This window comes from Sorex fumeus, unplaced genomic scaffold (genome assembly GCF_029834395.1).
Source record: "Sorex fumeus unplaced genomic scaffold, SorFum_2.1 ptg000054l, whole genome shotgun sequence".
NCBI classification, from domain to species: Eukaryota; Metazoa; Chordata; class Mammalia; order Eulipotyphla; family Soricidae; genus Sorex; species Sorex fumeus.
Genome location: NW_026606111.1, coordinates 6351935 through 6367376, shown reverse-complemented (window position 1 = coordinate 6367376; position 15442 = coordinate 6351935). Strand labels below are relative to the sequence as shown.

Genomic DNA, 15442 nt, shown 5'->3' with positions numbered 1-15442 from the left:
AAAAAGAGGACCCATGTCACTTCCCCCACAACGGACCTAGTGTTTACCCTGTCCTCTTCACATGCTCCACGGCTCCTACCTTGTCCTCTTCACATGCTCCACGGCTCCGTAAATGAAAGTGCTTCTGGTCCCTCCTGCCAGCTGCTTAAAAAAAACCTCTGACTTCTGTTCCCTCAGCTTCGCAGCCGGGGAGTTGCATACTGTCTTCCCATCTGCTGCTTGAATGTCTTGAGTTTCTCCACCTACCTTTGATTACCGCTGCCACTGTAGTTCCACCTGGTGTTCTCCAGGCACCTTAGAGCTTCTCGTCTGTAGAGTTGTTTCTGCCAGTAGGAATGAACATTCAAACCTTTCAGCTGACTATTTACTGACTATTGCTTTGCTCCAGTTTTGTCTTTTATTCAGTGATGGGGAATTGGAGCTCTGTAAACTGTTTCTCGGACTCTCTTGCTTTCTGTTGAATTTTGCCTTTGGGAATTCGGCCAGGCTTTTTTTTTTTAATTTATTTTTTTTAATAGTGAGACATCATGAGGTACAGTTGCAGACTTACACATTTTTGTGCTTGGGTTTCAATTATACAATGATCAAATACCCATCCCTCTACCAGTGCCCATTTCCCACCACCACGGATCCCAGAGGATTTTTTTTTATTATTTTCTATTTTTAATTTTTTTTATGTAGGAGTACTGCTTTTATTCAGCCACTGGTGAGCTGATTGAATTGGGCATGAACTCCACCTCACATTTTTTTTTTCATTTTTCTGTACTTATATTTATTGAATCACTGTGAGAGCAGTTACAAAGCTTTTGGGTTTAAGTCTAAGTCATACAATGAAACACCCATACCTTCATCAGTGCCCATTCTCCACCACCAAAAACCCCAGTATACCCCCATCTCACACCCTCTCCCTACCTGTGGGGCAGATGATTGCCACATTGCTCTCTCTCTACTTTGATCACATTCAGTATTCTGGCACCAGACCCACCATTATTTTTTTGGATTTTACCCCAACACTCAGATCTGCTGAAAAGGCAACAGTAGACAATTTGTTTTCTATTGCTGGGTAAGAATAACATATGATGTCACGTAGCTGCAGTAGTGGCCATACGATTTTGAAATTCCGAAATTTTAACAATTTTTTAAAGTTAATTTTTATTAGTGAAACACCATGAGGTACAGTTGTAGGTTTACAAATTTTTGTGCTTGGGTTTCAATTATACAATGATCAAATACCATTCCTCCACCAGTGCCATTTTCCACCACCATGGATCCCAGTATTCCTCCCACACCCATCCCTCCCATCCCACCCTGCCTCTGTGGCAGGGCATTCCCTTGTGTTCTCTCTCTCCTTTTGGGTGTTGTGGTCTGCAAAAGAGGCTTTGAGTGGCAATCATGTTTGGTTCATAGTCTACTTTCAACATGCATCTCCCCTCCTGGGAGGATCCTCCAAACACTCTTTATTTGGTGCCCCCTTCTCTATCTGAGCTGGCCTTTCCCCTAGAATACCTGGCTGGCCTCTAAGACATGGAGTAATCCTCCTGGTACTGATCTCGGCTATTCAGTTTTAATAATTTTAACATTTAAATCTGGAGGGATTTCTACCAAAACCTGCTGGGTTCCGAGATTTGTTCCTGAGTCTCTGGGATCCTGGCCGTTAAGCAGCTTGATCAGGAGCCAGAGAGGCCGTTTGTTGGCGATGACTTGGGGTCTTGTTGGGGTGGGGAGGAAAGGGCCGGCTCCACCCCCATCCTGTGAGGCCCAACGTATCTCATCACTGCGGACTCAAACCTGACTGTCCAATGACCTCTGGCAGATGGCGGCCACTGAGCCGCCAAGGGGGAGCAGGTGGAGGGACAGCACTCTTTACCCCCTGGGATGGCCTGGCAACAGTAACCTACTGCGGGGTCCAGATGCATTTCTGCCAAAAGCCACTGGGTTACAAGATTTGTTTCTGAGTCTCTGGGATCATGACCATTAAGCAGCTTGATCAGGAGCCAGAGAGGCCATTCATGGGCGGCGACTCGGTCTCGTTGGGGTGGGGAGAAAAGGGCTGGCTCCACCCCCGTCCTGTGAGGCCCTGCATGTCTCATCACTGTGGGCCCAAACCTGACTGTCCAGTGGCCTCTGGAGGATGACGGCCAGTGGGGCGCCTGGGGGAACAGATCAAGGCACAAAACCTAGTCCCACCTGGGTTGGCCCAGTGCCGGTGACCTACTGCAGAGACCGGACACGTTTCTGCCAAAAGCCGCTGGGTTTCGAGATTTGTTTTTGAGTCTCTGGGATCATGGCCGTTAAGCAGTTCGATCAGGAACCAGAGATACCATGCCTCCAATTATATAGCTGAGCCCGAGGTGGTTTGTGGGTGTGTCTCCCACATACCTAACTTTTGGCTGTTTACTTTCTTGGTAAACTTTGCCCCAAGTTTTTGGGGTCCAAAGGCACAGCAGCAATTTTGGGGTATCTGGAAGTCTGAAGGCGCCATGAGGCTGTTGATACACTTGCCTCATAGGTACAGATTGACCTGCTGGTGGCACCATGCCCCCAGGAATTTTTTTCTTGTTGTTGTTTGATTTGGTTTTATTTTTGGGCTGCACTCCTGGGTCTGTGCTTAGGGATCACTCCTGGTGGCCTGCTAGGACCATAAGGGGTACCATCTCCCACTTAAAAAAATATAGTGGTTGCTTCCAGTGGTGTTCAGGGTCTGGGGCTATTCTTGGAGGAGCTGACCTGCAGTGATTGGTTAAAGCAAGTACATGGGTGCCTGGTCCAGGGGACAGGGCTGCCAGGGAGGTGAGTGACCATGATATTGGACTTCAAACTTGCACCTCTGACACCATCCCTGCCCCTTAAAAAAAGTTTCCAGAGTGACTGTGATATTGGGATTCAAACTTGTACCTCTGACACCAGCTTCACCCCCTTAAAAAAGAAGTTTCCATTTTCCTTTTTATTTTTTAAGGAATTTCCATACTATGTTCCATAGAGAGTACACAAGTTTATATTCTGGCTTTAAAAAAAAAAGTTTCCAGGCTTTTGTTCAGAGAATCAGCCATCCCTCCGATTTGAGTTGAAGCTTCAGTAAATGCCTCCTATATCTCTCCTTGGCCTCTTGTCATTTTCTGTTATGCTGAGCACGGAATCACCTTGGGGTCTGTAACAACTGGGGTTCAAATCAAAATCCATATCCCAGAAACTTGTTTCAGAGCCTGAAACTTTCAAGTGCAGAAGAATCCCTAAATACCAGCTGCTAAATAATTCTCTGGTATCTTGGCAGATGCAAGACTGTATTTCTCTTGAGCAACCCTTTACGGTGAATTCTATCTTCTCAAACCTTTCTTCCCTGGTCTTTTAAATTTGTTATACACATGTGCACGCAGTATTTTTTTGCCATAGATGTTCTGCTTGAAGTGAAAACAAAACTCTAATTTTTAACTATATCTGTGTATCTGTCTAACTACCTCACTCTTTGGAGTAAGTGCATTAAAACCTAGTGATAGAAAATAGGCAATTATGTCAAGAAAAATAAATGTGCCAGCTCCCAGGGATTAGGAATTTATTATATTTGGACATTTTATTTTCTTCTGAGCTCTTAGACAATCAGTGAAAGGATATTATACTTTCCTTTTATTATATGGTCAGAAGAGGTAAACTGTTTAACATCTTTTTGAACTTTACTTGCATACTTGCATAAATTGTATTTTTCCAGATTGTGAAATAAAATGTTTCCCTCATCAGGATTGAGGGTTTTTTTTTTTGGCTTTTTGGGTCACGCCTGGCAATGCACAGAGGTTACTTCTGGCTCTGCACTCAGAAATTACTCCTGGAGGTGCTTGGGGGACCCTACGGGATGCTGGGAATTGAACCCGGGTTGGCCGTGTGCAAGGCAAATGCCCTAGCCTCTGTGCTATTGCTGCAGCCCCCAGGATTGAGTTAAGAAACAAAGGACTACAGAGATAGACTTTTATGTGTTCTCTTAATTTTAAGTAGTATTAATTTGTATTACGATTTTCTTAGAGACATATAGCAATTCCCTTACTTACATTGCCCCACAATTTGTTTAACATAAGTTATCAAGCTTTTGGAGCTGGAGAGATTGCTCAATGAGCTGGGGAGTATGTTTTACATGCTGAAGACTCAGATTAGAATCCTGGTGCCAAATACGGTCCCCTAAGCACCACCAGAGTGAGCCCTGAGCATTGAACTGTTCTCAGCAAGCATGACTCCAGAATCTACCCCCCCACCCCCAACACGCACGCGCACACACACTCACACACACACACACTCTCTCTCTCTCTCTCTCACACATGTGAGAATCGACACATCTTGGTGAGGTGAGCACCGTTGATTTTTATTTGGCTTTTGTATTGACTGAAGTTATCCTTGAAAAATGATTCAGGGCAAGGCTGACTTCTTCCAGGTAACTTGGGGTTTGCTTCGCCCTCTCCACCTGGAATTGCTGTTTTTTGGAAGCGCGTGCAAGAGGACCTAGGGGCTAACCATTCCCCTGGTCTGCAGTTGTTTTGGTAGCCCTTTGGGTGAGCAGTCAGTCCAGACTCAGGCAGATTTTGTTTTTCTTAGTGAAATTAGTCTCTGCTCTCCTAATCTCAGAACACTGGAGGACTGTTTCAGTGTGTAGCGCATTTCAGCATCCCCAAGGAGCTTTATTGAAATGAAGTATTTCATTGAAATGAAGTATTTTGAAAATATACTTCCTTGTGCTTTTCAACTGTGGAAGACCTCCTCCTCCCATTCCCCCCCCTTCCTTCTCCCCCACCATCTCCTCTTCTTTCCTCTTCCTTTTCCTCCTATTCTTTCTTCTCCTTCTTCTACGTCTCTCTTCTTTCTCCACCCCCTTCCTCCCCCCATTCTCTTCCTCCTCTTTTGTAAATTTTGGGTCAGACCTGGTGATGCTCAGGCCTCACTCCTGGCTCTATACTCAGGATCACTCCTGGTGGTGCTCAGGGGACCATATGGGATGCTGGGATTGAACCTTAGTCTGCTACGTATAAGGCCCAAAGCTTCTTTTATCTTAATCAGGTCTCTCATTTCTCCTCACCTAGCTTAAACTTTGTTTTTGCTTTTGGGCCACCCCTGGCTGTGCTCACTGCTGGTTTACATTGCTCCTGACACTATATCAGGGATCACTCCTGGTGGGACTTGGGGGACCATATGGGACACCAGGAATTGAATCTGGGGTTGGCCATGAGCAGGACAAATGCCCTATTCACTGTACAGTAACTCTGGCTTCACTTAAAGTGTTTGCTCTTTAGAACACTTGTATTTGGTAAAGAAAATATCCTCTGTTCTATTGCTACCTTATTACTTCCTTTTCTTATTTTAGTTAATTCCTTCTCTTACTTTAGTGTTTCTTTTCCTCCCTGATCCGAATTCAGCTTCGTCTAATTGAGCTCCCTCTTTAATTTATCTTCTTTTTTCTTCTTTTAAATTTAAAAAAAAATAAGATATAAGTCATGGGTAGTATAGCTTGTATAAGACTGTAGCATTCTCTTCCAATGTCAGTGGCACATGCAGACTTTCACTGTAATCCTTCCTGCAGACTATTACTCTTTGATTAATTTCATGTAACACCAAACAAAAAGAGTCTCATGACCTTTTAACTTTCTAATTTATTGCCGCCAGTTTTCTCTCATTTTTTGAAGAGTTTGTTACCTGAAAGTGGTTTCCACTTTCACCCCAAATCTTGTCATTATGCATTTGATAAAATTGCCTGTTAGTATGTAATATCCTTAGTGAATTCCAGGCTGACTTTATTTTTACATATAGCATGAAGTGGACTCTATTCTTTTTAAACAAATTTTTAGTTTTTGGGACATACTTACTGGCAGTGCCCAGGGCTTACTCCTGGCTTCATGCTTAGGAATTACTCCTGGTAGGGCTCAGGGGATTTGAAAATAATGTTTTATTCTCCAATAAAAGAGATAGTAATTCTTAATTTCTGTATTGTTGAACCAATAAAATGTAGCCATTGCATATACATACATGTTTTGTAAACTTTGATGTCTAATGTCTAATAAAAAATTGAGACTGTTCTCTCTAAAACTGGACCATAAGATGGCTCTTGAATGTTACATTGTCTCCATAAAAAACTTATTTTCATATACCCTATGATTTTTAAAAATAGGAAATATGTGTGGAAAATGTTACTTGTAATTTGTGGTGCTTCAATCTGAATGATTATAGGGCTGGGAAGGGGGACGCCAGTGAACCTTATTTCATGCATGTATTGTAAATCTTAGGAAAAATAATAGGACTGTTACTTCTTATGATCCTATTCTTGAATTGCATCATTAATACTACATATTTAAAATATTTTATTTATAGGTATATGATGTTGATTGATGGCACAAATGAAGTCTTTATGATTGATAGAGATAATTCAGTGTTTCATGTCTCAAATCTGGAATTTCCATTTCGTAAAGATCACCGAATACATTTATCAAATACTCTCTTAGATGGGGTAAGTCACATTTTATCTTTTAAAAAATATTGCCATTTTCTCTGTTGCAAGCATGTTTTCTTATTAATTAGAAAATTTAGAATTGAATCGTTTATATTAGAATGTTCAGTTCAGTCCATCTTTTAGCAGTTAAAGGTTTAGAGTTTGTTAAACTCCCCTTTCATGGCTTTCTTTACTAAAGAGAACTCTCAAAGGACCAGACAGACAGACTAGTTTGAATTTTGTTGAGTGCTCTTTTGTTGAGTTAATTAAAGAATTTTTGGGGAAGCTCTATCGGCTCCTGTTCTAGTGCTTAGTTTCCATCCTTAGTGGTTTTTAGGGTATAAAACCTGGGCGCCCATAGACTCTGGGCACTCAAATTAGGGAACTGGCTCTAGTGTTTTGAGCCATCTCCCTGATCCTAAGTGGATTTAATGTTTGAGTCTACGTATGAATTTTGAGATGCCTTTTTCCCCCCACTCTGTGTTTTGTGGATGGCGTGGGGGCGGTTAGGCCACACTTGCTGATGCTCTGTGGCTACTTCTGGCTCTGTGGCTAGATGATTGCTTCTGGCAGTCAGACATCATTGAAAAGCACATACTCAGCCCTTTGATCTGGCTCTCTGGCTCCTTGTGATGTTTTCTTTAGTAAAGAGAGCAATTGGAAAAGTAGTTAAATGGATTCCATATTGATCATTTTCCTGAGTATGAGAGTAAGTGAACAAAATCCAATCATATAGTTGGAAATGATTGCTCTGGAAAAGAATTGAGTGCTGAAAGGGATAAGAGATGTACGTGATAACCTGTCAGTACCTGTATTGCAAACCATAATGTGGAGAGAGAGTGGGGGGAGGGTGATAGGAAGGAGGAGGGGAGGGGATAAATGTGGGGGGGAGATAAGAGTGGGGAGAGGGAGGGAGTGAGCGAGGGGGATAGGTAATGGGGATTGTGGCAGGAGGGAAACTGGGGACATTTCTAAGTGGTGGGGAATGTGCAGGGAGAAGGAATGGGTATTGGAGACTATATTATTTCACTTGTGTTTTAATTATGTTTATGATACTGTGTTTTTTCTTGGCTCATAAACTATGTAGTCTAATAATAGTACTGTCTTAAAGAGTGCCTTTGTGGGCCTGGATTGATTGTACAGAGGGTAGGGCGCTTGGCTTACGCATGGCCAACCTGGGTTGGATTCCTGGTGTCCCATACGGTCCCCTAAGCACCTTTAGGAGTGATTTCCTAAGTGCAGAGTGAGGAGTAACTTATTTACCCCTGAGCACCACCAGGTGTGGCCCAAACTCTCTCCCACCCCCCCTCCCCAAAAAGGGGAAGAAATGAAAGTATTGAGAATCTTTTAATTGCAGGAATTGCAGACCAGCTTTAAAAAAAACCTGAAGAAAAAATGTAGTGCATTTGCTCGAATAATTAGCAAGTTTTAGTTTTTCATGTTGTAGGCATGGCTGGATCTGGGGCTGGATTGTTAGTGGCCAGGGCCGTTAAGTTTCTTTGCTTCATTTGTCTGCGTGGTCTTATTTTGCATGAAGGCTCTTTTATGTAAGGCAAGTTGCATAGTGGAAATATAGCCCTTCCCCCGCCCCCCATCTCCTCAGTATGTGAATATCAAGCCCGGAGAAAACTCCAAAGGGCCTCCCTAAACCTTATATTCAAGGGTGAGAGCGAGTGGAGGCTCATTTGTAGCAGTAGATATTGGGGGGTTGAGTTCAGGTCACCTGCATGGAAAACCTGTGCTCCAGTCTATTGAACTATGCCTCTGGCTCTGTCTCTCCAGAAAAGTTTAAACACACACACACACACACACTCACACACACACACCAGATGCACACACGTATAGCTGCGTGCACCACACACACACACACACACACATGCACACACATATACTTCTCCAAAGTGTGTATAAAGCATTGGTACATGTCTAACACCCTGCGCTTAAAAATGTGTTATTTTCTAATTTGATGAGAAAAAGGAATGACTTTCCTATCCTAAAGGAGAGTATAGCATAATGATTAAGCCTCATTTCTAACTGTTGATATCCCATCAAGTGTTATATGTATATGTGAGAGATCCAGTATTTTCCTCTCTGGGAGTAAAGTGAGGTTAATAACAGTATTTAGTTCTTGTGCTGTTGTGAAGACTAAGATAAATAGTTTGTGAAGTAGGTTAATAGTGTCTGACACATAGCAAAATAAATGTTTACTTCCTAATTTGTAGCTAGATAAATTTAGATGAGGCTTAAAATCCTTTCTCTCCTTTATGAATTACTGTATTTCTTCTGTGACTTTTCTAGTTTTAAATCCATTATAAAATCTTTTGGAAGTGTTAAGTTTTTCCAGTTAGGTTTTGAGAAATTTTTATAGTTTAGTGGTATTGCTTTATATCACATTTTGAAAAAAAACATTTTTGCTATTTCTGGTATTTTCTGTGGTACAGAAATTTAAATTTATTCAGGTGAAGTTATGAACTCCTTGATTTTATTTTATTTTTAAACTCCTTGATTTTAAATATTTGGCTTTAGTGCTATTTCCAGAAATTTTACTTTAGAGTTAATTTTGTTAGAGAACTAAGTTTCTAAGAATTTAGGGAATGATAGGGAATGGCCCTGAGGTACTAATGCTTGGTCAGGTACAGACTGCAAAATTATCATACACCTGCATTTTCTTCCAGTACATTATGGTTTTATTTGTATATTTAAATGTTTGATCTTTTTGGTACTATTGTTGATATTGTTGTTGGTTTTTGGTTTTTGATTCACACCCAACAGTGCTCAGGACTTATTCCTGACTCTGGGCTCAGGGATCACACTTGGTGGGACTGGAGGGACCTTTTGGGATGCTGCGGACTGAACCTGGGTCTGTCGTGTATAAGGCAAACTCTCTCCCTGCTGTGTCATCACCCCGGACCCCCTTTCTGCCCCATTTTGATAAAAGGTATAAATATGAGTGCAGTTTTATTTTCAGATGTCTATTTTTCGGCCATTCAATATACCTGCTTTTCTTAATTGAAAATATTGAATTTCTGATATTAGTCTCTTTCTTGATAAGTTTTCTTGTTCTGTTAATACTTTGGTTTTCCAGTGATTATTACATTGATTTAGGTAACAGTGTTCAGCAGTCCATATACTCTAGTCTCCAGGCCGTTCCGGGGTTTCCTACCTAGATTTTCTTTCTTTTTTTTTTTTCAAATTGTTGTTTAAAAAAATATTTGGGCCACCCCTGATGGTACACAGGGCTTATTCCTGACTCTGTGCTCAGGAATCAATTCTGGCAGGGCTTGGGGGCCATTTCTGTTGCCAGGCATTGAACACGGGTCAGCTGCAGTGCAAGGCAAGTGTCCTACCCACCATACTATCACTCCGGACCCAGATTTGCTCTCTTTTTAACTTTGTGGTTGAACAGTCTAATTGAGAAGTCAGACCACATTGATATGTTATTCCAAATGTGCTAGTATGTATGATAGTACACCGATAGGCTTTTTTTTTTTTTTTGGACCATACCTGATGGTGTTTGAGAGTTACTCCAAGAGAGTTACTCCATAAGATGCTCTGACCAAGTCTGAGCTTCCCTCATGTAGAGCATGTGTTAGTCTATCGAGCTAATTCTCTGACCTGTAAGCTAATCTCTCTCTCTCTCTCTCTTTTATAGAACAGTGTCTGGTAGGTTTTTCAAATACTGGTCTGAAGATGCAAAAAGATTACAAAAATGTTTTCAAATACTGGTCTGAAGATGCAAAAAGATTAAAAAGATGTTTCCTACTCTGAAACATCAACCTTTCTCTCTGAATCACCGCATGTAGTTTTTTTGTAACTTCCCACAACTTCAGGCCCCTCTCCCTTATATAAGGGTATCACTAAGGTTGTTTAGAATTTTTTCTCTTTGTTCATTACTGAGTGAGCCAGCTTGGATTGTTTTTGCCTAATATCTTTCTGGACTTCTAATTGGTATCCTTTCTGTGTTAAAGGAGACAATTTGCTCCTCTTTTTCTTGTCTATTTCAACTGATATTGAAATAATATTCAAGAGACTTGAAAATATTCATTAAACCTCAATGATTGAATTGCCCTAATAAAAACCAAACACATTTGTATGTATAGTTTTGTGCAAGAAATATTCCTTTCCAAGTGAATGCTTGGTGCACCCATCTTTTATACTTAATTTTTATCAACTATGTATTGGTGCACACACACCAATTTAAGAATAGGATATTTGATATTGATATTCTCTTTTTTTTTTCCTGAGTCACATATTTTATTATTATATTTTTCATCTTACTGTTGAAGTACTTCAGTTTGCTATTAAATCTGTTCATGGTGGTTTCATAATTCCAACGCCACATTTATCTCAAGACTATTTGCCTCCCTCTTCCAAGAGTCCAAAGGACCCTCCTTCTTTTTTTTTTTTAAATTTATTAGTAAAACAGCATGAGGTACAGTTGTTGTAGACTTAAAAATTTTTGTGCTTTGGTTTCAGTTATACAATGATTAAGTACCCATCCCTCCACCAGTGCCCATTCCCCACCTCCAATGCTCCTAGCCTCCCTCCCACTCCCCCCCCCCCCCCCCCCCCACTGTCCCAATTGCCACTCAGTGCTTCCCCCGCAAACCACAGGACCCAAAAGGAGAGAGAGAATAAGCATAGCTCTTTCGATTCCTCTTTAGGACCCTCCTTCTTAACCTCCTTCCCCCTCCGCCCCCCAAACTCTCCATCCCCCTGAAGTTCAGTTTTGTAAACCAACTCTCTCATTTTGTTGCTTGGACTAAGTCTCTTCTGCAGAATAGTTTTGGTCATGAGAAGTTTTAGAATGTAACTTGGAACATTAGCTCTTTAACTACCAGTCTGTGGACTGGTGCTGGCTTATAGGTATAGAAAGAATGAAAATACTGGTCTACCCTCTTGGTTATAACTGCCAATCTATGAACCCATATGCTGGACAGCTGCCAGCTTGGGGTGTAAAAAGGGTGAAGAGTGCAGATTTACAGAGAGTGATTTGTTGAGCTGAAAAGGGACACTGGGAATTAGATTATGGCTAGGAATTGGATGGGTCATAATACATGCTGATAGGAATCTACCAGTTGGATGGGTAAAGAGGATAACCTTGAGTGAGGTGCTAAAGAGTAGGAGAAAGAAGGAAAATACATTGGATGGAGAGTGAATGATAGTTACAGCATGAGTTAGCTAAGGAAAAAACTAAGAGTTTCAAAACAAGGTTCTGTACAGTGTACTCACTGGTGCTTCTAATAAATTTTTATTTTCATGCTAATAGTCAAAAGCAATTTTGTAAAAAAAATAGACATAGAGCATTTAACAACCCTTCGTGTTGATGTGCACTTAGGTCTACGTGCACACAAACCCAGTCACACACACAATCCCCGGTTCCCTTATATTTGGTAGAGCCACTGCATAAAATTGAAAAGTATTATTAACTGCCTTGTGTATCTGGGGGTGTAGTTGATATAATTGGGACCCTGAACTGGTGCTGGACATAAACTGAATAGCCAATGCAGTGACTCTGGTAGTTGGTTCAGGGAAACAGTAGCAATCTGTAACTATTCTTTCTTATTTTTTGTTTTTGGCCACACCTGTCTCTGCACTCAGGAATCACTCCTGGCTCTGAGGCCCATATGGAGTGCTGGAGATTGAACCTAGATCATGTTCAAGGACATTCAAGGACAAGTGCCCAATATGCTACACTATTGCTCCAGCTCTCTTTTTCTTTCTTAGCTTACTTTCCCACTTAGCTGATACAGGCTTTTAATTTTAATTTTAAATTTATTTATTTTTTTTATTTTTCAAACATTGTAACTAAGAGGAAGAAAAAAAAACACATTTCACGCAGCATTTTTGAAGTTTAGCATGGTTATTTCATTTACCAATAGTTAAGCTAATATTTGTTGAGTGCTTGTCACATTCAGCTTGTCATGCTAAGATTGTGCAGGCGTTGCTTGGAGGAGAAGAAGGGAAGGCCTTCTCAGGAAAAGGCCTGCTTTACCAGGTAGGGCTGGAAGATGACGGCTAATGATGGAGGAGACGTTTAAATAAAATGACGTGAAGATAACTCTTTAGAACAAGTTGGATTTAGAGAAGTAAATTACATCTGGTTAGTTAGAAACTAAAGATGTTTTATGTAGGAGTTGGCATATAGATATGGAAAAATTTTTATAGAAAGAAAACTTTTATTGGACTTGGGGTGAAGGCATTCCAGGTAGAAAATAATGCTTAAAAATTAGAAGTTTAATCACCTTCAGATTTATTTAGTAATACTATTTATTTTCACCCCAAACTTGGATAACTGAGACCAGCAAAATAGATTCTTGTGAGGTTTTAAAATAGCATTATGATTCATGATGTCAATTTACTTGGACCAGAATTACAGTTGCCATATCTGTTTTCCCAGTTAGTTAATTAAAATAACCCTCTGTAGTTTCCTGTTTCTTTTACATTTTCATTTGCAAATTGTTTTTTTGTAAAATTCCAAACCCAAGAATAACTCAAGCCACCTAATTGTCTGGCGTTCAGATGTGAGCACTGAAGCTTTTGTTTTGCTCTCTAGTATGTTCTTTGACCCACAGAATGTGGAAAAACAGGTGCTTTAAAATGTGGCATTAGTTCACTGAAATGAATCAGTGAATTTCAGTCAATTTTATATTGGAGCCAAGAGGAGGATATAACAATCATTAAAACTAATAGCAAGAATGTTGGAAAAATGGCATTCCTTTCAACTATTTGCTTCTCATAAAGGACTGTGCATTTTCATTGTTGAATATTCTTTTGAGTGACATTTGGAGATTGTACAATCATCAAACCCTGTGTAGTCTAGAACATTTTTTATTATCTTTATATGGACCATAATAATTAGACTTAAGTTGGTCGCATCTAAAAAGATTTCAAGGAAATGATTACCTTTTGTGGTGAACTTTGGTAGTCCATAGGTTTTCCTAGAGAATAATTACTTCCTCTCAATACTTTTTAGTCATTTTCCATAATATGATGCTAAACCATTCACATAATATTCTTTATATCTGGATTATGCTATGTTTTTAAGTATCATCTTTGTGAACCTGTAAACCACCTATACCAAGGTTTGGACAATTTACTCTAAACTGTCTTTTTCCCCATCTTTGTGATTGCCATCCTGTTAGAAGATACCCTCCATGTCTTTCATGACTCAACAAATGGGTAATCGCCTTCAGATTTATTTAGTAATACTATTTATTTTCACCCCAAACTTGGATAATTGTTGGAACACTCTCTTATCTTGTTTTATGTATAGAAATAACTCCTCCTTAGGCTTATGCTGTAGGTCTGGACTTAGGTTACTGCTGGTTATTTACTTAGTGTCTTAGTATAATTATTTTAATTAATTCTTTTTTTGTGGTGCTGAGGTGAGGTGTTATTGATAGCTCAGTTTCACTCTCTGAAGCATGTTGGTTTAGAAAATAAGCTCTGCAAGGCCTTCTGTCTCTCTAGTCATCTGTCATTCAAAGTAGGATACCTCATTAGACTTCGCTACTTATCAAATTTCCTCTCTGCTAGTCTAAGTCCCTTGATGTTAGGGACTGCATACATAATTTGTCCAGTGCTTAAAATTATGTCTAGTGCATTGTTGAGGCTCAGAAAATTTTGGATGGGCAGGAGGAAGAAGGGTGAATGCTTAAGGACTCTAACTAAAGGGAGTGTAATACAGAAAAGTACAGTCAGACATGCAAGGAGTGTTCAAACACGCCAAGTGTGTTATTTTTTGGGGGGCTGGGATTGGTCCATAATGAAGAATTCAGGTTTCTCACTTCTCCACAGCATCATTTCATACTGAAAGATGTAGAGTCATTGCCCCTCTTCTTCTCACCCTCCCTCTCCCTCTCCTCCATTTTTGAGCCACATTCAGGGGACCATGCAGTGCCCCCGACTGAATCCAGGCTATCTGCACAGCATGTGCTCAACTCAGGAACAATCTCTCTGACTCAGAATTCAATTTTTTTTTTTTTTTTGAGAGGGTGGCCTCTTAAGCGTTCCATCATTGATGCTAGAAGTTATGAATGTCTGGGATAAAACCTGGGGTTCTGTGTATGCCACAGGGGTGCTCCAGCCCTGTGAGCCCTCACCGGCCACTCAGAGCAGGAAGCTCATGAAGGAGACAGTGTTTAACATCTTGAAATTTTAAAATATGCAGTTCAGTTGTGTTAAGTCTAGTTCATAGTTGTATGACAGTTTTTGAGAACTTCTTTGAGAACTTTCCATCTTGTAAAAGTATACCCATTAGGGATTAGGGATTAGGGTGGGGTACAAAAGGTGGGGGTGGGGCACTGATGGATGCAAGTGGACACTGGGGAAGGGATTGGAGTGATCCCTGAGTGCAGAGCTAGGAGAATAACTTTGTAATTTCATGGTAGCTTTTTTTTTTAATGTATACCCATTCAATAGCTCTTCATTCCTGATGACAACTGTCCTTTTACTTTCATTTTTATAAATTAGAACTAGAAGTACCTACTTTAGATACCTCATGTAAATTAAATGATACAGTACTAGTTTATTTCACTTAGAATACTCTCTTCAAAGTATATATACATGTTGTACTATGTAATTATGCATACATAATTTCCCCAATGCTTAAAATTATGTCTAGTACATTGTTAAGGCTGAGAAAATACTCGATGAGCAGTTTTTGAGTATGAATAGGCTACATTTTGTTTGTTCACCTGTTGTAGACATTTATGTTTCTTTTCCTTTGTAGACACCCATCCCTTCATCCCTTCACGAGTGCCTGTTTTCCACCACCAAAATCCCCAGTATTCCCCCTCACCTCCCCCTGCCTGTGTGGCAGACAATTTGCACACTACTCTCTCTCTCTACTTTAGTTTCCTTCGATATTTTGAGACCAGTCCCCCCACCCCTCATATCTGCCAAAAATGCAGTGTAGACGTGTTTTGTATTGCTTGTTATGGATACAATATGATGTCGCACAGCCGCATGAGTGGCCACATG

At 40.4% G+C, this 15442-nt stretch overlaps 1 protein-coding gene across 2 annotated transcripts in view; it reads left to right on the top strand.

Annotated features, from left to right (window-relative positions):
* Nucleotides 1-15442, top strand: part of RNGTT (RNA guanylyltransferase and 5'-phosphatase) — a 245197-nt gene that overhangs the window by 71564 nt on the left and 158191 nt on the right. For both annotated transcript variants that reach the window (XM_056125214.1, XM_056125213.1), the window contains exon 9: nucleotides 6340-6475. In XM_056125214.1, coding sequence (XP_055981189.1) covers nucleotides 6340-6475 — 136 coding nt within the window. The remainder of the gene's footprint in view (nucleotides 1-6339; nucleotides 6476-15442) is intronic.